A 27617-nucleotide genomic window follows, 5' to 3' on the forward strand; every position below is an offset into this window, starting at 1 on the left:
CAGGAAAGTGGTTGAGACAGCTGCACCACACAGGTGGTATCGCAGGCCGTAAATTACGCTGCATTTATAGATGGCTTGGGAGATGCGGTCTCGGAACAATTAATTTTACCACTGGATCTTTGACCCCAGAGCACTTTTTACCGCCGCAGGAATTTCTTATCGAGTTCTTGGCACGCAGGTGCAATGTGGGCGCTCTGGGGAGAGGCGCAGTGTTTAAGACAGGTAGGGCCATGAAGGGGGTGTGTGGGACGGCTATTCAAAGTGTTGCCTGGGGAGGGAGAAAGAAAAATCTTGCCCGAGTGTAAAAGGGGGGGGGGCAGGAGAAGAACAACCTCAAGTAAAACCATCCCCTGCTAATGAGTTTATTGCCTACCCTCTCACCCAGAATGTGTGCGAGGGAATCTCCAGGGCACACCTAACGGCTGGCCGAAATGCCACTGAGAGAGAATTACAAGCGCAGCTGCAAGCTGTCTGCAACAACAGGCTTATCGCAGGGAGGCAACCTGGGCCTTGTTCCCAGCAGAAAGCAAGCCACATGTGTGATCTTAAACTTTCTTCCCATGGACATGGGGCGTCTTAGCCATAGAGGCTACTGGCGCAAGGCACCATGGCGGCAAGTTCTGGAGGGCGCTGGAGGGCGCCTCCGCCATGCCACGCCGCGCCCGGAGCCTCCTCTCTGCCGGAGGAGCAGGCCTGAAACCCCATTGGCAGCACCGCCTGAAACCCCACCAGCAGCACCGCCCTTGCCTGCCTCTTCTCGGGCTGCAGGCACCCTTGCGGGGAAGCCGGCTGCGAGCCTCCTGTCAGTGCGGGCGGCAGCCAGGGCTCCCTGGTGGCAGTGCCGCGCAGCCGCTTTGGCCGAGCAGGCGGAGGTGGAGGCGGACCACAGCTGGCAGCGCCCCCGCCCATTGGGCCACCCCCTCTGGCTGCTTGTCATGCCTGGTCCTGCCTGGCAGAGCGCGAGTCCAGCATCACCGTCGTTGGCCCTGCCCGCGGTGGGCAAGAAGCAGAAGGTGCACCATTTTGGGATGGGGGGGAAGTGTGTCAGGCCAGACATTTGGGGCTGAGCCTGGCAGCTCCTTGCCCTGAGTGCAGAGCGCCTTGGTCGGGTAGGGCTTGGCAGGCGCCTCCGGAAGCTGAGCCTCCTCCTCCTCCTCAAAAGCCTCCATCGGCAGTGGGTTTCGTTTGGGGGTTGAGGAAACCTTTTCCTGGCACAGAGTCAGGCTCCTGGAACCAGTAGCCGCCACTTCCGTTTTTGCCCTGTCTTTCGCTCTGTGGGTCTCCTCAGGGGAGCGTGTGTGTTGGGGTCAGGGCCGGCCCTACGGCCAGGCTGGGTGGCGCAGGGCACCACGGCACCGGCCCGCCAGGGGGGTGCCGCGAGCTGCACCCGCCCGCTGGCCGGCCGGTCCGCCGCGCAGCTGCGCCCACGGCAACCGCGCTGTGCCTGCCTGCCCGCCCGCCTCGCAGCAGCGCCTGTGGTTGCCGCGCTGCGCCCGCCTGCCCACCGCGCTGGGAAACGGGGCGGGGGGCGCCAGAGGGATCCGTCGCACCATGGTGCCAGGGGCGCTTAAGTCGGCCCTGGTGGGGTGGGGGGGCTCCCTCCGTCCCTCTTATGTGAAAGCCTGGCTGGTTTATCGCCCCCCCCCTGTCTCTGTGGGTCCTTCTAAGCTGCCAAGTGTCCTTGGGGAGCACACCTTCTAAGCTGTCAGTGTCCTTTGGGGGCACTGCAGATCGAGCCACCCGTCCCCGCAGTACCTTCCCTGCTGGAAGAGACATCTGGAAGTCTTTCCAGATGTTGCGGACCCTTGCCAACCCTTCAGGGATGTTGTTAGCACAGCCTCAAGTTGGCCGGCAAAGTCTCCTGGCAATGTGATGGTGCAGGAACGGCGCCTCGGAGGAGCTGAAGCGGCAGCTGCTGATCAGCCAGTTCGTGGTGGCCGCCAGCTGCGCCATTGACCAAGCCCGGCAGCTCCTGCAGGCCTCCCACTGGCAGTACGAGGTGGGCTGCAGAGGGGCCCGAGGGAGAGGCGCTGCCTGCTTGGAGGGAAACGTGGGGGTGGGGATGGGGGCGCCTGAGGGATCCCTGCACCATGGCACCATTTAAGCTTAAGACGGTCCTGTGTAGACGTTCACTGCACTTTCAAATGAATAGCCCAGGGAACTTTGCAAGTGATAAGATACTACCCCGTCTAATGAAATAAGACTTTGCTGAAAGTACCAGATGTTTCAAAGATCCCTCTAGACCAAGAATGGTTTTGATTTGGAGTACCTGTCCCCAGTAAATCTCTGCCCTTATTTTGCCTTTGGGGGATGTCTCCACTATTTTCTTTCTTTCTGTAGTATGAAGTGCATGAGTCACTGGGTCTCTACTGGGTGCAACCTCTCTTGGGGTTGGAGCTCAGCAGTAGAGCACCTGCTTTGCATGGAGAAGGTCCCAGGTCCCTGTGGGATAACCAGCCTCATATAACCAACATGCTTAAGTCGAATGAATGCACGAAAGGGTTAATACCATAGAGTAAGCTGTCCTGCCAGGCTTAGCTGGGTCACTCTGCCTCACCTTGGGAAGAAGGTAATCAGGCCTTTCATTCTCTCAGTCTACCAGAGAAGCTCAGCATGTGAAGAGGCTTAGCTGGTTGCTGCAACTTAGCAGCCTGGTTCTAAGAAGCCTTTCTCAAATTCCTATACCAATAATTTAGGTACTCTCACCACTGAAACTAAGTCAAGTTTTACCGGCTGTGTTTTGCGACTGCTGTATGCATAAGCATGTGAATCTGACCTTTGGAGAGTTTGTGAGTAAGCCATTTTACTGTAATTTACCAAATGGGTGGTCTTTTTCTATATTGAAGGCTCCAAAGAACACTCCCCAATTATCAGCCTCTGGAAACAACTATCCAAGTATTTCAGAACCACTGCAAAGTGGGGGCCACCCACCCCTAACTCAGACAGCCACACCAGAAGGATACCCTGGTGGATGGTATTGAAAGCTGCTGAGAGGTCAAGGAGAATTAACAGGGACCCATTTCCCCTGTCTCTCTCCCAACAGAGGCCATCATATTATCTTGTCTGTAGTGCGCATAAACACCAGAGTACCATGTAGGGCACAACCTGCAATTTCACAAGCTAGGGAGGCTTGTTTTGAATGGTGGTCGATAGCTGATCTAATACAATTGTGTTTCACTAGCGTTGTTGTTGTTGTTGTTGTTGTTGTTGTTGTTGTTGTTGTTGTTTGTTTGAAAAGGCCCTGTTGCAAGTCACTGCCAAGCGGGCAGCACCACCAATCAAGAGGGCCTCAGCTGCTGTTCATAGGCTCTGATATGGCTGATTCTGGAGAAGGTGCTGTTTTGTATATTTGGGTCCCAAGCCATTAGGGCAGAATATGCTAGAACTAACACCTTGAATGTGTCCCGGTAGCTCACTGGCAGCCTGTGCTGTGCTTTCAGGACTGGTGACACAGGGTCACATTCGGCTGCCCTATGTACCAGCCTAGAAGCCACATTCTACATTAGCTGCAGTTTCTGGGCCATCTTCAAGGGCAGCACCACTTACAGCACATTACAGTAACCTGCATTCAAGGCCACCAGAGAAACTTAACCAAAGGAACAAAAACACCCACTTTCCCCCTGTCACCTCTTAAAGGTAAAGGGGCCCCTGACCATCAGGTCCAGTCGTGTCCGACTCTGGGGTTGCGGCGCTCATCTCGCTCTATAGGCCGAGGGAGCTGGCGTTTGTCCGCAGGCAGCTTCCGGGTCATGTGGCCAGCATGACAAAGCTGCTTCTGGTGAACCAGAGCAGCGCATGGAAACGGTGTTTACCTTCCCGCCGGAGCGGTCCCTATTTATCTACTTGCACTTTGATGTGCTTTCGAACTGCTAGGTGGGCAGGAGCTGGGACCGAGCAACGGGAGCTCACCCCGTTGCAGGGATTCGAACCGCCGACCTTCTGATCAGCAAGCCCTAGACTCTGTGGTTTAACCCACAGTGCCACCTGGGTCCCTCTCACTCACCTCTTACCCACCTTAAAATTCAATTCTCATTTTCAGTTAGATTTCTGACTTCGTTCATGCATCCTTTCCACCACAAGATGGTGCCATGTACCAACCTGCTCTGAAACTGACTGCATTCTTATTACATGCCTAGATTGTTGAAGATGGCAGAAGGGGAGGGCAAAAGACTTGTTTGCCTATTGCTGCTGTGTCTTGTTGACACTGCCTGTCTGCTATTTCTTATTACACAATTTAGACCCCAAAGTAGACTGAACCCTTTGCTGCATGCATTTCCTCCCAATGGGGTTAAAAATAAATAAAGCAGTGGAATGGTTGGAGAATGGGCTGGTTCGAGAATTTAAATTCTCCTTCCAAAAAACAACAACCCCAGAACCCTTTTTGTTAGGCATTATGTCCACTGAAATCCAAAAAGCTTTTAGAACCATCTTTATGCAGGCAACTACAGCGGCTAGAATTTTAGTAGCAAAAAACTGGAAATGTGACTCAACTGCTACAAAGCTTGACTGGCAGGTGAAGATGATAGAATACTTGGAACTTGCGAAAATGACTGGGAGAATAAGAGGAAACTCAAACCAGAAAGTGTATAAAGAATGGATAGCATTTAAAGACTATCTAAAAGAAATACTGTGAAAATGCAAATCTCCGGACAGGTCTAGATTGAATCTTGAATATTAAGGAAAGCTATAAATGTAGAAAAATTTCTGGATATGTAGCAGATGTAACAGGCAATGCATAAAGGTTAAGAATGTGTAGAAAGCACAATGAGGTGAATCGGAAGTCAAACGTGTGTGTGATGTTATGTGTTGTTAGTTAATGTTTAGTTGTCATTGAAATACCCTGTTTCTCATATTTTAAGACATACCCATAAAATAAGCCATAGCAGGATTTTTAAGCATTCAAGGAATATAAGCCATACCCCGAAAATAAGACATAGTGATAGGCGCAGCAGCAATGCCGGCCACGGCAGGAGGAGGAGGAAAAAAATAAGACATCCCTTGAAAATAAGCCATAGTGTTTTTTTTTGAGGAAAAAATAAATATAAGACATGTCTTATAATATGAGAAACACGGTACTGTCTTTCTTTGTCTGTGTTTTAGTTACAGGTAGGTAGTCGGGTTGGTCTGCCGTAGTCGAAATTTCTTCCAGTAGCACCTTAGAGACCAACTAAGTTTGTCATTGGTATGAGCTTTTGTGTGCATGCACAGTTCTTGTGCATTTTTTTGGTCTGTGTTGTTATATGAATTGTTTTGCAATAAAGGCGAGAGAGAGAGAGAGAGAGAGAGAGAGAGAGAGAGAGAGAGAGAGAGAGAGAGAGAGAGAGAGAGAGAGAGAGAGAGAGAGAGAGAGAGAGAGAGAGAGAGAGAATGGGCTGGTTTACTCTTTCCTTCTATCCATTTCCCCACAGAAAATCTCACTTCCTAAACTGCTGTTCTCCCCAGCTAGAACTGGATGGGGGTGATGTTTAAGAGCCCCCACTTTAGCCATTGCAACACATGACTGTGTCCTGCTTTTGTCGGGACCATAGCTTTGTGGCAGAGCACACTGTTTGCATTCAAGGGGTCCCAGGTTTGGTCATGGGCAATCTCCATCTTAGGAATGGGGAAGAACATCACTTTCCTTTGCATTGTGAGTAGGAAGCTACTGAAATCATGCTTTTCGAAGCATCATGTGAACGGAAGCATAGCTCACCCTCGAAAATTGTACTTCTCCGAATATTGCGACACAGTTTTTCAACCAAACCACTTGTACAAAAATTCACCGCTTGGGGGGAAAGTGAGCATAAAAATACACGCAACCTACATAAATGCATTATATTCATGAAAATTGCTTGCAGAAATGTGTGGATTTGTCATAACTATATATGTAAATGTGTCTATTGGGAGAAATCTGCGCTAAAATGCTGTTGAATATTCATGGAGATTTCTTTAATTCACAAATTGCAGGGGAATTTGTGAATTAGTTGGATTTAAGAATGGAAAAATAAGAAACCAGGAGGAACTGAAATTGACTTCCATCTATCCCTACACATAGTAGATGATGTGTGAGAGCCTCTGTTTAAAGTGTTGATAATATTGAACATGATGTTGTCGTCTTCTTTGGCGATTCCTCATAGCCAAGTAAGATTGTTTTCCCTAAACACAGTTTTAACAATGAATCCGTAAGTGACTGTGAAGGCCAATTCTGGATCCACACATCCTTTCACAGTGGGGACATTGGTTTCCGGGCGGGAGTTGACCACGGTGTGGATTTGCCAAGCGTACCTTCCTCTTAGCCTTCCTCTTAGCACATTTCTCCCTTGCATCCTGAGTTCAAGTGTCTTCAAAGCCCATGACAGCTTTGGTAAAGGCTGTTCTCCAATTGGAGCACTCACAAGCCACTATTTCCCAAATGTTGGTGTTTATACTACACTTTTTAAGATTTGCCTTGAGACAGTCTTAAAACCTCTTATGTTGACGACCAGCATTACGCTTTCCATTTTTAAGTTCGGAATAGAATACAGTTAGACCCTTGGGTTACATTACTCTCGAGTAACATAAACTTTGGGTTGCGAAAGCGGTAAACCCAGAAGTATTTTTCCGGGTTCCGCCATTCGTGCATGCGCAGAAGTGCTCTATTGCGCCGTGCATGTGCGCAGAAGCAGCGCCTCTGGCTACAGATTTTTCGAGGTGTTCACAGACCCCTGGAACAAATTAAATTCATATCCAGAGGCAGTGGCGTAGTAATGGGGGCGGTGTGCTGCCCCGGGTGGGAGGCTGGGCGGGGGTGACCACCTCCGACGGCCGGCACCACTGCGAGCGCTCCTCGCCACCAACGTGGAGGCGAGGCTGGGGTGCGCTAAGGAAAGAGCTCTGGCGGTTTCCAAGCCCGGCTCCTCCATGGTGTCTCCTCCCTGCCGGAGGAGCCGCCCTCCGCTGGCAGCGCAGCCCTTGCCCGCCTCCACGATGGCCCTGAAGAAAGCCAGGTGGTGGGCGAGCAGGACCAGCCCCTGCGGAGCCAGCGCAAACTGGCTGTTAGGAGAACCGCCTTGAGTGCGGTGAGGACGGGCAGAGGGAGGGCCAGAGGGAGAGAGGGAGGCCTGTCGGATGCCGCCCGCCACTGCCTGCTGTGTCGCCACATCACTGCATCATATCCCTCCTGTGCGCACGCCGTGACATGTGCGTTGTGTGTCGTGACACGCGGCACATGTGTGCGACGGACACCCCACCCCCTGGCAGGGTGCCTTCGGGGTTGCCGCCCCAGGCGGCTAGCTACGCCGCTGTCCAGAGGAATAGAGTAGTTGCTGTGGAAGATGATAAACAGGCACCCACACAACATGACCAGTCCAACAAAGTTGATGTTGAAGAATCATTGCTTCAACACTGGTGATCTTTGCTTCTTCCAGTACACTGGCTTTAGTTCACCTGTCTTCCCAAGGGATGTATAAATTTTTTTGGAGACACCATCAATGGAATCTTTCGAGGAGCTGGAGCTGGCGTTTATAAGTGGTCCATGTTTCACAAGCATACAGTAAGGTCGGTAGTACAATAGCTTTGTAAACAAGCATTTTGGTTTCCCTGTGAATGTCCCTGTCCTCAAACACTCTGCACTTCAATCGGGAGAAAGCAGCTGAGCATGATGTATGAGCAGCTTGTCCTTGTGTATGGAAGTTTCCTGTGTCCCTATCACGTTTTGCCTCTTTCCCCTTAAAAATAGGGATTGGAATCGAGCTAGTGGATGAATTTAAACCAGAGAGTAAGCCATAACTTTCCTGTCAAAAATGCATACCCCACCCACAGAAAACCTGCAATTGGGAATACAGTCATATCTCAGTTTAAGTACGCTTCGGTTTGAGTACTTTCAGTTTAAGTACTCCGCAGACCCAGAAGTGTTTACTTCCGGGTTCCGCAGCGCACGCATGTGCAGAAGCAACCTGTGCACTTTGTGCATGCACAGAAGCAACCTGCGCACTTCGAGCATGCGCAGAAGCGCTCTATCGGCACTTTGTGCATGTGCGCTATTGCCACTCAGATTTACTACTTTTTGGGGTGCGAATAGCACCCTGGAACCAATTAAGTACTTAACCCGAGGTACCACTGTAATAATTTTATTTTCTATCATCTACAATACTGTCTTATTTATTTTATAGTACAGTACATTGATTATTGCCTTCATTTTATGGATCAATGGTCTCATTAGACAGTAAAATTTGTGTTAAATTGCTGTTTTAGGGGGTGTTTTTCATCATCTGGAACGGATTAATCAACTTTCCATTACTTTCAATGGGGAAGTTCGCTTCAGTTTAAGTACGCTTCAGTTTAAGTACGGAGTTCCGGAAACAATTAAATACTTAACCCAAGGTACCACTGTAATGTACATTAGAAGTATATACTCTAATAGGGGATTCTCCACAGCATGACAAAACTGCAGTTTCCAGGATTCTTTGGTGGGAGCTATGGCAGTCGTACTTGAATATAAAACCAATCTAGTCTACTGTTTCCTTGCCTTTAAATCATGGGTAGGCAAACTAAGGCCTGGGGGCTGGATCCAGCCCGATTGCCTACTAAATCCGTCCCGAGGATGGTCTGGGAATCAGCGTGTTTTTACGTGAGTAGAATGTGTGTTTTTATTTAAAATGCATCTCTGGGTTATTTGTGGGGCATAGGAATTGGTTCATTTATTTTTTCAAAATATAGTCCGGCCCACCACAAGCTCTGAGGGACAGTGGACTGGCCCCCTGCTGAAAAAGTTTGCTGGCCCCTGCTTTAAATTTTTAGGCCTCTTTATATAAGTAGCAATTCAAATATTTCTCTCTCTCCCTAAAGCACTAGGATGGTACTAGCATCCCAGTGAAGTCCCGACGTTTCCTCCTGGGATTTCTGCAGGCCAGAGCGGACCAAGTATGAGCGGCAGGGCCTGGAGAACTCTCGTAAATTGTGTCATTTCTCTTGTGACATTTGCTGAATCAGCCAAAGAAAGGCAGAGCAATAAAACTGAAGAATGAAACAGCTCAACAATTAACAGAGCCGTAACAAAGCTTCTCCCTTTCATCTCTCCTAATGCCAGTGTCTGGGGCAATGATCAACTTTTGCTTTCTTGCTTGCCATGATTTGATTTTCATATCAACCAAACGTGTGTGTGCACGCGCAGCTTCAAGGTACAAATGGAAAACACTGGGGAAGAATTATCAGCAGAAAGGGCCTGGAAATTTAAAAGTTTGGGTTTGGAGAGGTAAATGCGGTTGGGAAAAGTTATGGGAAACAGATTTGAAATTTACGGCATGTAGTACGCTGAAAGAAAATTATATGAAAACTAGTGTCATTCAGCCCGTTCAGTAAACGGCCGCTAGCCGGGTGGGAACGGAGGGGAAGCCCTGGGACCACGCAGGCGTCGCTTCTGTCGAGCGCCTGAGGCCCACCGGCCCCTCCTCCTCCTCCTCCTGCTGTCCGGAGTGGCGACGGCCTCCTCCACCTCCCTTCTCCTCACCTGAGGAGAAGGAAGAGGCCTCTGCAGCTGCCTCCCGCAGCGTGCCTCAGGTAAGCGCGCTGCCCCTCGCTCTCCCGCCTCGCCGCCCCCCGCATCACTCTGCCACAGCTCCCGCTCTCGCCCCACCTGCCGGTGAGCGCCTGAGGCCCACCAGCCCCTCCCCCGCCTCCTCCCACTGTCCCGAGTGGCGACGGCTTCCTCCACCTCCCTGCTGCGGCGGAGTGATGTGGGGCAGCGAGGCGGGAGAGCGAGGAGCGGCGCGCTTACCTGAGGCGCGCTGCGGGAGGCGGCGGCAGAGGCCTCTTCCTTCTCCTCAGGAGAAGGGAGGTGGAGGAGGCCGTCGCCACTCGGGACAGCGCGAGGAGGCGGAGGAGGGGCCGGTCTCTGCGCTCCAAGTCTCTGTGTCCAATCCCTGTGTCCGTGGGGCACATGCGCAGTAGCGCGGACACAGGGACACAGGGACTGGACGCAGAGACACAGGGACTTTATTATATAGGATAATGCACCAGTGGTATTTGACTCCTAGTAAGCTAGTGTTTCCGTGCGCCGTTCTGGTTTGCCAGAAGCGGCTTTGTCATGCTGGCCACATGACCTGGAAGCTGTACGCCGGCTCCCTCGGCCAGTAAAGCGAGATGAGCGTCGCAACCCCAGAGTCAGTCACAACTGGACCTAATGGTCAGGGGTACCTTTACCTTTAAGCTAGCAAAAATGTATAGAACAAGTACATATACCTGCTGGAAATGCAAAGAGAAAGAAGGTACCTTTTATCATATGCTGTGGTCGTGTAAGGTAGTAAAAGCTTTCTGGGAGATGATATATAATGAATTGAAAAAAATGTTTAAAATAACTTTTGCAAAAAAAACCCCAAAACAACCAGAAGCTTTTTTTTTAAAAGGAATTGTAGGTACCGACATCCCAAAGGAGCAGAAAAGACTTTTTATGTATGCGTCAACAGCCACACGGATGCTACTAGCACAGAGGGGGAAAGAAGAAAGAGTCTCTACAAGAGAGGAATGACAAACTAAGATGTTGGACTACACCGAAATGGCAAAACTGACCGGAAAGCTCAGGAACCAAGAGGACAAAAACGTCAAGAAAAATGGGGATTTTTTTAAAATTTAATTAGGAGACCACTGTAAGCAGATGGAAACTTTAGCAGGATTTTAAACTTACTTGTAATGTAAGAAATACTATGGATAATATGAATAGATATGAAATATAGATTATGATATAATTTGTAGTTAAAAACGCTGACATCAGGACCCACGGAGGGGATGGGGGAGGTCTCAAGATTCAGAGAAATCTCTGTATACGGAAATGTATTTAGTTTTGCTATAAATCTATATTTGAAAAATCAAATAAAAATGATTTATTTTTTTTAAGTGTGGTTGTCCAAAAGGAGGGATAGCTAGCTTGTTGCCCCCAAATGTTGCTAGACTCCAACTCCTGTCACCCTCAGAAAACATGGCTACCACTAGGGTACGACCAAGACCATAAATCCCTATGTCTTGGACTGGTTGGACTCAGAGGAATGGTGGGAGGCGCCAGCTGGAGAACCACCAAGGGAAGACGGCCCAGAGCCAGGGGATTAGTGGTGGGACCATAATGAGTGGTCAGAGGGAGAAGACTGGTAGAAGTGTCAGAAGGTGAAGAGGTAACAGGGCTTAGTGAGCAGGGAGAGTCTGTGGCAGAGAGAAGACCAGAAGCTGAAGAAAGAGAGATGAGTCAGGCTGGTGAAGAAGTACAGGGGTCTCCCCCTCCTGCTGAGACAAGCTCCCCTCCTGCCTGGTCTGCCAGGACCAGGAGAGGTATGAAGTGGGAGGAGATAAGGCAGGCAATGCCAGCATAGTCTCAGATTGCTTGGGGAAAACCCAGGGGAGGAGTCATCTTAGGCAGCTGTGGGAAGGCAGGGATCTTCAGACTCTGCAGCTGCCTCATAGGGGCAGATCTATTGAAGGAGAGTTGCTGTGCACTTTAGACCTGGCAGACCTGTTTCTTCTAATAAAGAAGTGGTGGTTTAGTGGTGGCTTGTTTTTGACACCCCATTCATTTGAATGGAGCTTGCACAGGAGAAATCCCTGCTGGACCTTGCCCTAAGAGTTTGACTCTGCACATCCCACCAGCTGCATTGATGCCTTGTCCCTTCCAAGGACACAGTTCTGGATTTTAACCTTTAAAGTCCTAAACAGCTTGAGACCCACTCTGGCACCTTCAGGACTGCTTTCTCCCCTGTGAGCTTTCCGAAATCATTCTTAGAAGCCCTTCCTTGGGTTCTCGAGCTGTGGGAGGGGGCTGTGAGTGGGGACCAAAACTGTGCACAGCATTATAAAATCTGAAGGACCAGGTGCGCAGCCTGTGAGTCATTTTGGACTCACAGCTGTCCATGGAGGCGCAGGACAATTCTGTGTCCAGGGCAGCTGTCTATCAGCTCCATCTGGTACACAGGCTGAGACCCTACCTGCCTGCAGACTGTCTCACCAGAGTGGTGCATGCTCTGGTTATCTCTCGCTTGGACTACTGCTATGTGCTCTACGTGGGGCTACCTTTGAAGGTGACTCGGAAACTACAACTAATCCAGAATGCGGCAGCTAGACTGGTGACTGGGAGCGGCCGCCAAGACCACCTAACACCGGTCTTGAAAGATCTACATTGGCTCCCAGTACGTTTCCGAGCACAATTCAAAGTGTTGGTGCTGACCTTTAAAGCCCTAAATGGCCTCGGTCCAGTATACCTGAAGGAGCGTCTCCATCTCCATCATTCTACCCGGACACTGAGGTCCAGCACCGAGGGCCTTCTGGCGGTTCCCTCATTGCGAGAAGCCAAGTTGCAGGGAACTACGCAGAAGGCCTTCTCGGTAGTGGCGCCCGCCCTGTGGAACGCCCTCCCATCAGATGTCAAAGAGGAAAACAACTACCAGACTTTTAGAAGACATCTGAAGGCAGCCCTTTTTAGGGAGGCTTTTAATTTTTAATAGAGCATTGTGTTTTGTTTTTCTGTTGGAAGCCGCCCAGAGTGGCTGCGGAAACCCAGCCAGATAGGCGGGGTATAAATAATATATTATTATTATTATTATTATTATTATTATTATTATTATTATTATTATTATAGTGTGACCACACTTGGAACTTTTTACTTGTCTTATCGCTTCCTTTCCCAACACAGGCTCCCACCTCACTGGTCTGCCCTCCTTTCAATTTTGCATCATCACATCTGCCCAGTAGAATGGTAAATGGAGAGAAGGGACAGTACGGGGGTGGGGGGTGGGGATGAGGCGTCTATTGTTGCACACAGAAGCCAAGCTCATTTGCATCCAAAGTGAAGGGCCTCTGGCTTGCCTAAGGCCATCATATTTGCATCTCTTTTCAAAAGGGGGAGTCCCACGGCTGGCCCCATCTTCAGCACCTGCTGCCACTGTTGTGAAGGTGGAGAGGCTCGTGTCATTCAAGGCTCCCGCTGCCTGCTTTGGTATGCAAGCCAGATCAACACTCTCCATCCCAAAGCACACAACAGTGGCTGCTTTTGACTGTCAGCACTCATCTCTGTTCCCTTTTTATATTCTCCCCACTTCTCCGGAAGCACCATAATTGAAACATGTTTGCCCCAGACACCTGGAGAGTCAAAACAACGGAGGGAATAGGCTGTAAATTATTTCCACAGATAAGTAAACGATTGCATTGGAAGAGGCAGAAGCAATCCTAAAGTAATATTTTATTATTTTATATCAAGCCACCTCGGAGATCCTTCTGGGATAAAAGGCGGGATGGAAACCAAACTAAGAAAGAAACAACGAAGCGATAAATAACCAGAGACTCCATCATCTATGCAGTCAACACTTTCGTAAATGTATTTAAAATGTTTTCTGAGGACGATTCAGGATATTCCTTTGAAATGCATTTATATTGGTTTGGTTGTATTGCAAGTTGCTTGCTTCAAAAAGTGAGATGAAAATACTAAAATAAATTGGGGGGTGATGTCGTCTCAAGGTTCAAGACACACTGTGGGATAATGGTTAGAGGCCAGGCTCAAATCTACACTCAGTCCTGAAGCTCACTGGGCTAGTTACTGCCTCTGGGTTGAACCCACCACAAAAGGTTGTCGTGGGCGAGAAGAAAAACTAAGTGTCAGGGAGAACTACCTTGAGGAAATGAGGGATATAAACATTCATCTGCTTCCATCTATATTTGATCATAGAATAATATAGGTGTCTCTGTTGCCATACTTCTCCAACTACTGTTTGATTCCTGGAAGTCCCAGCCAAAATGGCCAAAGGTCAGACATTTGGGGAATTTGAATCCAGCAACTTCTAGAGGCCGCTAGATTCCACCATTTATGGTAACCAGGCCTAACACCTGTGGCTCGGAGTACGAACAGGGCTAGCCTGAGTGCATAGAAATGTAGAGCTGAAATTACACCGTGTGAGGTGGCTGCCATTATCATGGGCATGATTGTCCATGGGCATGATTAGGCCTGACGGGCCTCTGGGTTTGGCCTATGAGGCCATTTTGAGCAAAACATGCCCACTCACCAATCACCTGATGTTGCAAGATGTCAGGTGCAGAGATCTGCTATCTTCGACGTAAGCATGGAATGCGAAGATCGGAGAGAAGGCTTATCTCCTGTATTAGTGCTGAGCACCAGAGTGCTACGATCAGAGATAAATTAATGGGCCCACAGTACCAAGACTGGTGATAGGTTTCAGCCTGCTGCTGCTTTTAAAATTTCCATTGAAATTTAAAAGCTGCAGTCCTTAAAACAACAACTCATTTTTACTAGTAAGAAGTGTGACTCATGGTGACTAGTAAGAAGCGTTCATCTCTTCAAATGTTATTTTCCCCTCATGATTCCACCTGCAAGAGGGTTGAATCCAGTACTATTTATACTTAGAGTAGACCTACTGAAATCAATAGACATGGATAACTTAGAAATGAGGTGAGTATTGTAGAACTGGCGAAAACTGATGGGAAGAATCTGGAACCAGTGAGACCAAGCATTCCAAAAGGACTGGAACAAATTTATATTATATTTAAGGTAAAGGTAAAGGGACCCCTGACCATTAGGTCCAGTCGTGACCGACTCTGGGGTTGCGCGCTCATCTCGCATTATTGGCCAAGGGAGACAGCGTATGGCTTCCAGGTCATGTGGCCAGCATGACAAAGCCGCTTCTGGCAAACCAGAGCAGCACATGGAAACGCCGTTTACCTTCCCGCTGTAGCGGTACCTATTTATCTACTTGCATTTTGACGTGCTTTCGAACTGCTAGGTTGGCAGGAGCTGGGACCAAGCAACGGGAGCTCACCCCGTCACAGGGATTCGAACCCCCAACCTTCTGATCAGCAAGCCCTAGGCTCAGTGGTTTAACCCACAGAGCCACCTGGGTCCCTATTATATTATATAATATTATATATATATATATTATATTTATATTATATTATATCTGAAAGACAAGTGTAAGCAATTAACATCATTAGCAGGGTTAGTTGAAGATTTGTAAGATAAAATTGCTACCTGTTCAGGTTGAGTAAAGTAATGTAAACCATCAGACGGGAGGGAGGGAAGTCGTTAGGCTCAGTTGAGCCAAAGAGATAAAATAAGAGGGTATGAGGTTACGTAATGTGATTATATGTAAAACCAATAAAAATCATTTATAGTAATGAGTTGATCATGGCCCGCAGAAACTAGGAACAGTCCATGGGAGTCTACAGCCTTTCGTCAACCAAGACACGCATACAAACTCTGGCAATACAAGCTGTGATCACAGGGTGGAAGTAGTGTAAATTCTTAACAGTGGGATTCTGCAAATCTCTCAAGCAGAAGAAGCCCCATTCTTTTTCAATAGGGCATCTCCTTTTCTTGCAGAAGTAATTAAGAAAGAAGAAGAGTCGAGCCTTGAACTCCTTTTCCAAATCTACAAGTATGCAGGGCAATACAAGTGTAGATATAGATATATTTATTTTCCATTTTGAACGGCGGCACCGATTACATACAAATCCCTGTGCTTAGAATATGATTCTGGCAAATGAAAGGTCCCCACCTTGAACATTAGGCTGCCTAATAATGGAGGGTTATGCTTCATTTGGCAGAATTTCCTAGAGGGCAAAACACAGTGGCTAAGCATTCCGGTTACTACAGAATGTATAACAAGAGGCCCTCTTTCACAGTCAAAACATTGCTCATAAACTCATGAAGCAAAAGACAGTTGGTTGTTTTCAACCCACACTTGTACTTTAGCAGAAGATTATCCTTCCCTTGTCTTTAAGACATCACACAATTCCAGCTAGCTTTACTGGATCACACATTACTTCAACCATTACGTCCATTTTTCTGAAAAAACCCTCAATAAAGGCATTGATCTACCCACGGTGTGAGCTGCAATTTTTGAAGAGGAAATAATAAGTCAAATTGTTCAACCAACAACCTGGGGTGGGAAGGAGATGCAGACCATTTGGCGATGTCTGCATTAGAAATTTGAAGACCGTTTCAAATTGGTTTAAATGTTTTGGCTCCCCAAGAAACTCTGGGAGGAAATAGTTTTATGAACAAGGTAGAGCAGGAGTTGTAGTTCATTAACATCTAGAGTCATTCCTCCAATCCTGAGTTAGAGGTCTCTACCCTGACTACTTTCAGATAAAATAAAAAAAATCATTCAGTAGCACCTTAAAGACCAACTCAGTTTTTATTTTGGTATGAGCTTTCGTGTATCTGATGAAGTGTGCATGCACACGAAAGCTCATTCCAAAATAAAAACTTAGTTGGTCTTTAAGGTGCTACTGAAGGAATACTTTCAGATTCCCGAGGTTTTCTGGAAAAAGCCAGAAAGTTAAATCAGATTCATACCAGATTGTGTTTACTGTGTAAATGTGCCCTTCAGAAACAAATAAAAAGACAGTGTAACTATAAATTGGGGAGAGGGTTTCTTTTCTACAGAGTCTAGCTACATTTGCTATGTTTCCTTCTAGTGTCTCTGCTTTTTCTATCACAGCACTTCTCGTTTTTAAATAATACCACAACAAGAGTTTGCCAGCCCGCAGCAAACTCAAGGAAGAAACAAAACAAACGAAAACCCCAACCACCCCAAAGGAATAACAATTAATCCCTTCCCCACGATAAATAAACACAAATCGTAAGCAGCCCGTGTCACTTTGCCACGAGTGTTTCTTCTCCTCCCCAAGGAGGAAACCAAAGTTCTTAGATTCGCTGAGCAAAATATCAGCCGAGACAGTTTTCCTTTCCATTCACCGCTCAAAACATGACGCAGTCGAAAAACGGGATGCCAGAAGTTGGAATGAAAGTTAGTTCGAGACTCCAGCCCACAAGTAGCAGCAAGTTGTTAATACAAAGGAGCAGCGAGGCGAAAGTTTTTGTTTTTTGTTTAAAGGTGGTGATGGAATCCCGTCCAGGTGTTTTGAAATGATTCAAAGAAGAGTCAGATCTTCAAACAGTTCCCCTCATCGCTGTCTTTTGATCAATCACCCAAAACAAACCAGTCACTTGAATCTGATGATCCATCAGGTTTGAGAAGCCGGTCTGCTTGTTCTCGAGTTAACTTGCGGTCGTTCCTTAAGTTTAATAGAGTCCTGACATGTCTTAACTAGCTGCACAGCTCTCATAATTTAAAATGTCACTTGATTTAAAGAGGGAGGGAGAGGGGGAGGAGGGGGGAAATAAATAAGTGACATCAATAATGGCCTCCAATAAAAAATAATCCACGTCAGCACAGCAGCAGCAGCAACAGCAGCAGCAGGAGGAGGAAGTCAGTCATGGATTAAACCCTTCCAAGAAGCGTTGACCTAAAAGACAGAGGAGTGGGGAGGACACTCATTAGGAACAGAGGCGGTTGGTAGGACAGGTGGGGAGGCCAACAGCAGGTGGCGCCAAAACCAATGACAAATGAAGCCCAAACTAATGGCAGCCACAGGCAATTAATTCAAGTTTTGCTCCAGTTCTCCTCCCTTCTACAAGGGGTAAAACGGCGTCTGAGGAGCTGACAGCGAAGACCACCCCATGGGCAGGAAGGACAACAAACTGAGGATATTAAGACAGCTCCCCATTGATTAGGGCACTGGGAAACAGCTCCACAGATTGTCTCAGGAGTTTGCATTTGTTGGTCTCTCTCTGAACTGTCCACCAAATGGGTCTGGGTGTATTTTAGGGCTTGTGGCTCTCGGGAGCCCAGTAGATTGGCAGCAGCCTCAAAGGTGCTAAGCGTCATCTTTCAAAAGTGCAGAGCAGACAGTGGGGAAGCTCAGGTCTGGGTTAGGGCAGAAGTGGCCCTCCAAGTCTCTGTTTGGCCCTTGGGAGTTTCCCATAGCCACCCCCTCTCTTCCCAAGCTACGCCTGTCAATGGCCCTGCCCTGAGGTCGCACCAAAATGTTGTGCAACATTCTCAGGCAAAAAGGCATTGCGTTAGCAGGTTTCATTCCCCAACTTTAGGAAGAACTTCCTGACAGTAAGAGCTGTTCAGCAGTGGAATTTGCTACCAAGGAGTGTGGTGGAGTCTCCTTCTTTGGAGGTCTTTAAGCAGAGGCTTGACAGGCATATGTCAAGAATGCTTTGATGGTGTTTCCTGCTTGGCAGGGGGTTGGACTGGATGGCCCTTGTGGTCTCTTCCAACTCTATGATTCTATGATTCTATGAACTGCCATTGGCATACGGTTTCATATTTGCATGCCACAGTTCCTTAGCTGGCAAAGGAGGGACAATATGGGACTTTAACCAATGCAGCCTTCCCTAACCTAGTGTGTGCCAGATATTGTTGGACTCCAGCTCCCATCATATCCAGTTGTTAAGGAATGATGGGAGTTGTAGTCTAGCAGCGTACAAAAGGGCACCAAGCCTGAAACAGCACAACAAGTCAACTTTAGGAGAATTTAGAAACATGCATGACTGACTGGACAAAAGCCTTCAAACAAGAAAGGGAAGGAAAATGGATATCTGTCTTGGCAAAATAAAATAAAATGCATGAATTCAATTTTTAAAGATGAAAAAGGAGGTTCCTAATGCATTGGGGATGGGTGGAAGGACAAAAAAAAATCAGGAAGATGAAACAGCCTGCGTGCTAATAAATTGGGAAAGCCCGGAAATGAAATATGACATTTTTTTTGAAGCGAGTTCACACTGCTTCCATCTGTTGAGGCATGCAGCAGTGGAACACTTGGTATCGAAGGTGTCTTAGCGCTCAAGCAACTTTGCAGTCTGCTGATTTATCTGACGGCAATCCCCTTTGACACTGACCTGAGAGTCTTCCATCTGTCTTTTTCAATGTGGTTCTCGGGGCCTTCGCTCTCGTAGGAAGCCAAGTAAAGTGCTGCAGTCAGAAGAAACAGAACGCCGTCATTACAGGCATGCGAGCCAGTGTAGTGTAACGGGTAGAGTGTCGGACTAGGACCCGGGAGACCAGGGTTTGAGACCCCACTCAGCTCACTGGAAGACCTCTGGGGCAAATCACTCACTCCCAGCCTAACCTTCCTCACCGGGTCATTGTGGAGATTAAATGAGGAGGGGGAGAATTGTGTTGAGCTCCTTGGCGAAGAAGTGGGATGCAAATGCAACAAATAAATAGCTATCTTCCAGTCCTTGCCTCAGAGGATTTCATCAGCATCTCAGCACTTGGGGTAGGAGGCATGTCACTTCCAAGTGTACAGTAACAAGGTCTGGATGGTAAATGTTTTTTTATTATTTTAAAAAAACTGCTTGCAAAATAGTCTATCCATCCTGATCTTCTGTAATGATTGTCCTCCTCCTGCTATTTGGTTAGAATACTTGGGCTATGGATTTTTTAATTACAGTGGTGCCTCGCAAGACGAATTTAATTCGTCCCGCGAGTCGCTTCATATAGCGAAAAATTCGTTTTGCAAAGCGGCTCCCATAGGAATGCATTGAAGTGCGGTTTCCCATAGGATGCCTCGCAAGACGAATAAAAAAAAATCATCTTGCGAGACACCCTAAGGGACGAAAAAATTCATCTTGTGAAGCACGCCATAGGAAACTTCGTCTTGCGAGTCTCCATTGAAATCGCAAAACGCATTCGTCTTGCGAAAAATTCGCCTTGTGAGGCATTCGTCTAGCGAGGTACCACTGTATTGCAATTAATTACATGCCACCTTTCTATCTCAGTTGGGACATTCATGGCAGTCGACAACCATTATTTGTAGCACAGTCACCAGATTTAAACAACCATTATTTCTAGACTTGCATTGTTTTAATTGTGAATCAAATGCTTTTCTGTTGCAGGGACTGTCTTGCTTCTCCACCCTGTGATTCAGGTGGATTTTCTTTCTTTCTTTCTTTCTCTTTCTTTCTTTCTTTCGCTATTCTGTACCTTTAGTCATTGATAAGAGCAAACCAGTCCTTTGCGATTGGAAGAGAGGGTTGTATTGATAATGCTATGGATGCTAGCCAATCAGGATTGTATTTAGCTGGCCTTTCATCACTAACTTGTAGTATTCTGGGTTTTTTGTACCCCTCTTTCCCAGGGACTCACAGATGTATCAAATGCTAACTCTGCCGTTCTTCTCTCAAGGGGGCTACCTCCAACAAAGCTAGGGTGTCTTCTGTATTTCCCCCCAAAAATAAAGTAATAGGTGACAGCAGGCACACTGCACAATGACCAGAGTTTGCCCATCTCTTACCATCCTCGCTGAAGACTGGGACGGTGAGCAGGTATGGAAGGATTTTCCGGTCTCTTTCAAAAGGGCACTCAACTTGTTTCCATGTCATAAACTCACTCACTTGTTTCGCCAGTTCCCAAAATTTCTGGAATTTAATAGAGGGCAGAGAAGGTCAGTAAAAACTTGTTCACAAAAACAAAACAAACCCAACAGCTAATCAAAGTCTGAGTCAAGAAGGAATCCAAATTAACATTTCCGATAGCTGCGATAGAGGTAAACTCACTCTTTTTCTGAAGTAAGAACTGACAACGCCACTTCCCCCTTATATGACGATGATGCTTCCCCCTTAAGAGAGCTACAACTCCCAGGAAGTGAGATTCATTGCTAAACTGGAAATCTGTGAAAGGAATAGGTGTCTCCTAACAACTCTCCGCACCCTAAAAAAAACTTCAGTACCCAGGATTCTTTGGTGGAAGCCATGACAGTTTAAAATGGGATAGCTCAGTCGGTAGGGCATGAGACCTTTAATTCTCAGGGTCATGAGTTCGAGCCCCACATTGGGTAAAAGATTCCTGCATTGCAGGGGGCTGAACTAGATGACCCTCAGGGTTACTTCCAACTCCACAATTCTGTGATTCTGCTTGAAATGTATAGTGCAGATGTGGCCCAAAAACAGATGGAAAGAGAGAGGGGGGAACCTGAATGCTTGTCTGTTTTTAGAGGGAGGGCATGGCCAACCACGAGCAGTGAAAGAGACAAAGTCAGAGCAGACATTCTCCCCCCAAAGGGTGGGGTCTTTGCCCACAGGACCCGGCAACAGACACCAAATGATTAAGTCTATACCTCCAGGACTAGTCATGCTCACACAATTAGCATCAAGAGATGGGCAGCCAACCCTCTGGCAAGGCTTTCTGCTCACAGTTTAATTAGCAAAGCTTGTCGGTTAAAAAACAACAACACACACACCGAGAGAGAGAAATTCCGAGCATGCTCTACTTACTTCGAAATTGACGTGGCCGTTGGGCAGGCGGTTGGCGCAGCCCTCGTTGAGGAAGTAAATGTCCTTGATAAGCAGGCTGAAGAAAGGGATGACAATCTAAGGAAGAAGGGGGACAATGGGCTTAGTTAGCATCCGTTCCAGAATGGAGGCAGCATAACAATGGGCGAAGTCAAGGTGTTCCAGTAAAAACGGCTAATGCACGTAGCCTGGAGGCACAGGAGCCTTATACAAAGTCTGACCTTTTTATTCATCTAGTTCAGCACCGTTTACACTGTCTGGTAGCCTGCCTTCCCCCTCCCTTTCAGCTAGCATAATAGTGACTCTCTTTGTCTAAGGCACACATACTTTGTCTACCAAAGGCCAGGGATCAGGGGCTGAACACAAGTATCAATGAACTTAAGAGTTGTTAAGTGTATTCTGAAAACCACAAACAACAAGACTGAAAGTGGTAATGCCTAGGAAGTTGGCATGGCATTGCCATCTTCCGAAACGCCTCCAAGGATCTTTCTTTACACTCCCTGCAAATTCCCAAGGCCCAGCTGAAATTAAGCAGGTTCTCCACTCTATTTGCTCATTTATTTATTAAATTTATACCCTGCCCCTTCCTCCCAAGGGACCCCAGGGCAGCAAGCAACAAGAGACCAAACATCTTAAAAAACCATTCCGATACAGCCGCACACTGGGAAACCTCAATTTAAAAGGCCTCTTGAAAGAGAAAAGTATTTGCTTGGCACCGAAAAGACAACAGAGATGAGGTCTAGTTGATATTCAAGCAGGGAGGGATTCTAAAGGGCTGGTGCTGTGACAATATAAAGACCCGATTCCTATATTGTGCGGAATGGACCTCCTAATAAGATGGTATCTGCGGGAGGCCCCCATCTCCAGAGCACAGCGACTAGGGCTGGGCAATATCTGGTTTTCAGTGTTGTGATATATCACCAGCTAAACATTGTGATATACAAATATATCACGATGTCTGAAATAAGGGTGGATGGTGTAAAGGCATGGACTGGCTGCATGTTTTTTCTCACATTGTGATTTTTGCATAACACACACCATACACATCATGATTTGTGATATGTCGGCAGGTCAAAAATAATGAAACCAATATCATGATATGGACTTCAAATCAGTTTTGGATGATATATCAATATATCACCCAGCCCTAACAGCGACTGATTAGGTATGTAAGGGGTATCCTGCACGTATCCTGGTCCCAAGTGTTATAGGATTTTGCACACCAGAGCCAACTTCTTGAACTTAGCTTGGGAGCTAAATGGGAGCGTGTTTGCCTTTTGGTTTCCCATTGCATCTGGCATGCAAACACATGCAAACACAAGCAAATACATATGCACAATATCAGTATATTTCCAAACTTACAAGCTCATCATAAGGGTCTCAATACCTGATATATGAACCTCCCTCTTTTCCCACTTCACAACCTCAATTTCATGGGGTGTTGGACCATAATAATATTTTCAACCCACTCCTGCAGTTTCTACTTCTAGCATTCCCTTCCCACCAAAACAAACAACCCAACCCACAATTGATCATGCAAGTAAAGGCTGGCTTTTTCAAAGGTTCAACTGAACTCCAGGGTGTACTCCTTTCCACAAAGTACAGAGATCTCAGAGAATATCTTTTGGCCGAGGAGCAGCCTGCAAAGCTTTCATCTTTCTGCCTTTCATCCGGAAAGAGTGAAGTGTCTGCTTCTCACTCTTTTATAACTTTGCTCCATTTCTGGGGCAATGGAAATGAGAGAGAGGAAACCCACTAAGAAACTGATTCTCTGCAAAGGCAGCCATGGACAGGAATAACATTGCATTCCCCATCAGGGTGGAAGTGGAAGGCTTGCCCAAATAATTAGTGTTCCAGCTTGATTCATTTGCATTATTTAAACACATGCCTGGGGAACATGCGGCCTTCAAGAAGTTGCTGGACTACAACTCCCATCATGCAAGACCATCAACCACATTGACCGGGGATGATGGGAGTTGGAGTCCAATGAAATTCTGCAAGGTTCCCTATCCCCATTATAAAGCCTTCCTTTCTGCTAGCTTAAAAACAGCAGAGCCTCTGAAAACACAACAAGCCCTCACCTTTCATTTTTTTTAAACAACAACAATAAATTCCTAGGCCTTAAGAGTCACAGGTATATGTTCAAAAGAGTGTGGGCAATGTATGGCAAAATATAAGGAGTCCAAGGGATGGATAAAATAGATCCCTAGTGGCAAGGGACAGAATTTAGTATGCTGCATAGTAAAGGTAAAGGGACCCCTGACAGTTAGGTCCAGTGGCGGACGACTCCGGGGTTGCGGCGCTCATCTCGCCAAGGGAGCCGGCGTTTGTCCACAGACAGCTTCCGGGTCACGTGGCCAGCATGACTAAGCCACTTCTGGCAAACCAGAGTAGCGCATGAAAACGCCATTTACCTTCCCGCCGGAGTGGTACCTATTTATCTACTTGCACTTTGATGTGCGTTCGGACTGCTAGGTTGGCAGGAGCAGGGTCCAAGCAACGGGAGCTCGCCCTGTTGCGGGGATTCAAACTGCCGACCTTCTGATCAGCAAGCCCTAGGCATAGCTCCTTGCTTATCCTCATGACTAGCCAAAATGGAATAAATTATCCAAATTAAGAGAACTATACAAACTGGCCTAGCTTGCATCATTTCTACAAGTTGCAGAAGGGAGATTTCCTTGGCATGAAACTTTGATTACCTTGGCACAGTATTCAAGAGTATTTTTTTTTAAGCGCAAAGCACACAGAACCCTTTAGGACAGGCCAGATGTTACATTTCTTTATGAGAAAAGTGACAATCGGTGATCAAAAAGGCACATTCCCTCCCCCCCAGACAGTTCCCAGTTAGCAAGAAGCTGTGCTCCAGGCAGATGGCTTACCTGGTGCACACCTCCTAATAAGTAAATTTGATCCCTGGCCAACCGCAAATATATTTGCAAACCATACCTTTTCTCTGTTGCTGTGTGCTGTCAAAGACCTCTGAGCTGCTCCACGCAAAGCTGTGCGGTAATTGTAAAAATTGCTGGAAGGGTCCATTTGATGCTAGATTTTAAAAAGAAGAGTGGAAATGTTGACAACATTTCCATGCCATAGGAGACACCACGAAATTATTTAGAAGTCCAGCATTTAATTCAGTGGAAGGGCACTGGATACGAAGCAGCAATCGGCCTGTTTTTAGATAGTTTTTACTTTACTGCTGGCGTTACCAATAATTTCATTGTTTTCTTCATCTGTAAACTGGTCCATGGTTTGTTTGCTTTTTACAACCAAGCAGTATATAAATTTGTATGAAATAAACAAATAAAACAGACAACCAGCAAAGGCTCGTCCAAAATTCCAAAGAGAGGCAGAGATGGATGGACATAAGACACTGTATAGCTCCATACGTAAATAATCAGACATTTGAGTCAGATAAGCTATTTCGAAGTAATAGGGAAATTTAACAAATTGGGACCCATGTTCTACATATTCACTCATGGAATAGATTTTCAGTGTAATATTCCTTTGGGTATATTGTTTTAATATATTTGTGTCCTCTGCCCTGGGACCTTCAGGTGAAGAACAGATTATAAACTTTCAAAATATATAAATAAAGTGTTGCCCATTAAATCACATATGGAAAGCATAGACTTCTATATATTTTTCTAATGGGCTAGGAGCTTTCCTTGTTGCTACACTGTAAGCAGCAGTGTGTTGTCAGAACATTTGAAGACATTCCCCACCCTCTCCGATATTTAACGAAACTAGCATTAGGGATAGAAAAAATGCACAGAATAGGTATATTTCTTTGCATAGATGGTGAGAACCACTTCTGTCTGTCTCCCTGGCTGATAAACAACTGGAGAAACAAGATTTCAGGTGACCAAACCACATTTACCTCGAGAATGTCGAATTTGGCCGTCTTGACTTTTGACCAGGTTTTCTTTAGCCTGGAAACAGGGCTCATGTTCATTCCAGCTTTTAGTTCAAAAGGCAGCAAGGAAAGTTGCAGAAACAAGAGAGAAAGAGCATATCATTATTCTGGTCAAGATCTATTCAAAAAGCAAGGGACAGGGAATCAAATAGGCATTTGGCCTCCCTACAGCATTATGAAGATGTGACTAGAAAGTACTAGAACTGCAGGTCTGGTAGCAAAAGCAGCCTCATGTCCTTCTGTCCTCTGTCCTGAGAGTTGTGACTAAGGCTATGTGCACACCAAACATTTAAAAGCACATTACTTCCCCCCCCAAAGAATCCTGGGAACTGTAGTTTGCCCCCCACAGGACTGCAATTTCCAGCTCCTGTAACAAACTACAGCTCCCCAGATTCGTTTTCGGGAGAAGTCAGATGCTTCAAATGTAGGGAGTGTATGCAGCAGGCCCGGCTCTACATGCAGGCTGGGTGGCGCAGGGCACCATGGCGCCGGCCCGCCAGGAGGGCGCCGCGAGCTGCGCCCACCCGCTGGCCGACCGGTACGCCACGCAGCTGCGCCTGCCTGCCCACCCGCCGCGCAGCAGCGCCTGTTGCACCCGCGCGGCGCGCAGCGCCCACCTGCCCACCGCGCTGGGAAACGGGATGGGAGGGCGCCGGAACCGGGCGGGAGGGCGCCGGAGGATCCGGCACACCACGGCGCCGGGAGCGCTTAAGACGGCGCTTGTATGCAGCATAAAAGACAAAACTAAGAATCAGGAAGTGTTTGTTCCCAGTCTTGCCTCCGCCATGGTGACCTTTGGCACCCCGTTCTCTCTCGGCCTCAGTCCTTCCCTCCTCAAATTGGGGATAAGAGCAATGGCTACAGGGTTGTCGTAAGGATTACAGCTAGATAATGGATGTGAAGCAATCTGAATTCTCATCATATTTCTTAAGTAGCTGAACGCCCTAGTGTGGATTGTGACAATACAGAAACACAATACAGTGGTGCCCCGCAAGACAAAATTAATTCGTGCCGTGAGTCGCTTCGTCTAGCGGTAATTTCGTCTTGCAAAGCACGGGTTGCCGCGGCAAAAAATAAAAATAAAACACCGGAAAACTTCGTCTTGCGAAGCGCGGCCATTGAAAACTTCGTCTCGCGAGTCACCAAAAACATCACAAGACACTTTCGTCTAGCGAGTTTTGCATTGCGCGAGGCATTCGTCTTGCGAGGTATCACTGTATTAAAATCAGTTAAAACTATTTGCAATCGGAAGAATTGCATGGGCCCTTAACTGAAGATTCTGTGCAGTACAACCGGTAAGTATCATTGTTATTATTCGCTCTGCAAAGCAAGACAGTTCTATTTGGTTAGTGATATTACATTACAGAGCAGTTGTGTGGCAGGAGTGGGGAAACACAGGATACAGCTGTTGGCAGCAACAATATAAGCCTGACCTGCTGTCCCCCAGATGTTGCTGGCTAAGCTACAACTAGAGATTGGGAAGAAAGCCGGTTCCAGTTTGACCACGCTCGCTGGGGCTGATGGGAGATGGAGTCTAACCGCATCTGCAGTGTCACAAGTTGCCTAGATCTAGTCTAGTCCTGGCCTGAATCAGACTCAGGTGAGCCAACTCATTCTCCAAGCCAAGCACCCTTTAACAAGCAACAATTTAAAAATACCGCGCAACTACGAAGGATTCCCGTCTATACTTACAAATAATGGCCATTAATGAGTTGAAGTTGCCAATGTTAAAGCACTCCCGGGCCACGTCAATGAAGTACTCTATCATCCTCGCTCGGTGCTTTTTCTTCACAGGCTGAAGGAAGGAAAACAAACCCAAAAGAGAAGGGGTGTATCATTTAATCTATTTCTTGCAGAGGAAGGGACACACAAAGGGGCAAAGCGCAGGCACAAATGTCTATATCCAGAGGGTTCTTTTGTAACAGTACTCACTGGTAGAGAGTACCAGAACCTCTCTTTTTTTTCCTACCCATGGCAGCCATTTTGCGCTGGCACCCCCAGCACTTTCATGAGTGCCAACGCCTCATCTTTTTGCCAAAAAAAAAGCACTGTCCGTACCATCTATGGCACTGTAATTTAACATTATTCTACAGATACCGTACAAGACCTTGCAACACAAAGAGGACTTTAGGTTGTTCCATCAGCTCCACGCTTGGTATATTTGATCTATGTACTAGCAGCTGTTTCAGAACTGACAGAAAATCACAATGGGACTCACATCTCGCATTCAGTGGAGGGCTATCGAGGCCCTTCTGCTAACCTTAGGTACTTCAGGCTTGCACACATTTTATTTTCTTTGGGTGAGAAAATTAAAATCATCCCCCAAAAAAGGATTTTGCACATGGACTGAAATGTAGAGCCGATTAACACGCATGTATTCACAGGCCTGGCATTGTTACCTGGCATTGTTAGGGCTCCTTGGTGCCAAGCTTACCTCTGGGACCGGCAGCTGTGTGACACCGGAAGTTGCATCGACGTAACTTCCGGTGTCGCTTTGCCCTTCTATGGGCACAAAAAATGACCGCCGCCAGCTTCGAAAGTCGCTTGTACGCATGTCAGGAAGTGCGTTGATGCAACTTCCGGTGCCGCTCCGCCGATCTATGGGCACCAAAA

General features: G+C 47.1%; 1 protein-coding gene across 1 annotated transcript in view; it reads right to left on the reverse strand.

The window, feature by feature from the left end:
* Positions 1 to 15361: 15361 nt before the first annotated feature.
* Positions 15362 to 27617, reverse strand: part of RASGEF1B (RasGEF domain family member 1B) — a 38467-nt gene continuing 26211 nt past the window's right edge. Inside the window, exons 8-14 of the mRNA XM_035112416.2 lie at positions 26697 to 26799; positions 24969 to 25048; positions 24038 to 24133; positions 21074 to 21169; positions 20095 to 20218; positions 18698 to 18770; positions 15362 to 17253 (exon numbers count right to left, since the gene is read on the reverse strand). Coding sequence (XP_034968307.1) covers positions 17229 to 17253; positions 18698 to 18770; positions 20095 to 20218; positions 21074 to 21169; positions 24038 to 24133; positions 24969 to 25048; positions 26697 to 26799 — 597 coding nt within the window. The 3' untranslated portion in view covers positions 15362 to 17228. The remainder of the gene's footprint in view (positions 17254 to 18697; positions 18771 to 20094; positions 20219 to 21073; positions 21170 to 24037; positions 24134 to 24968; positions 25049 to 26696; positions 26800 to 27617) is intronic.

This window comes from Zootoca vivipara, chromosome 9 (assembly GCF_963506605.1).
Source record: "Zootoca vivipara chromosome 9, rZooViv1.1, whole genome shotgun sequence".
Taxonomy (NCBI): domain Eukaryota; kingdom Metazoa; phylum Chordata; class Lepidosauria; order Squamata; family Lacertidae; genus Zootoca; species Zootoca vivipara.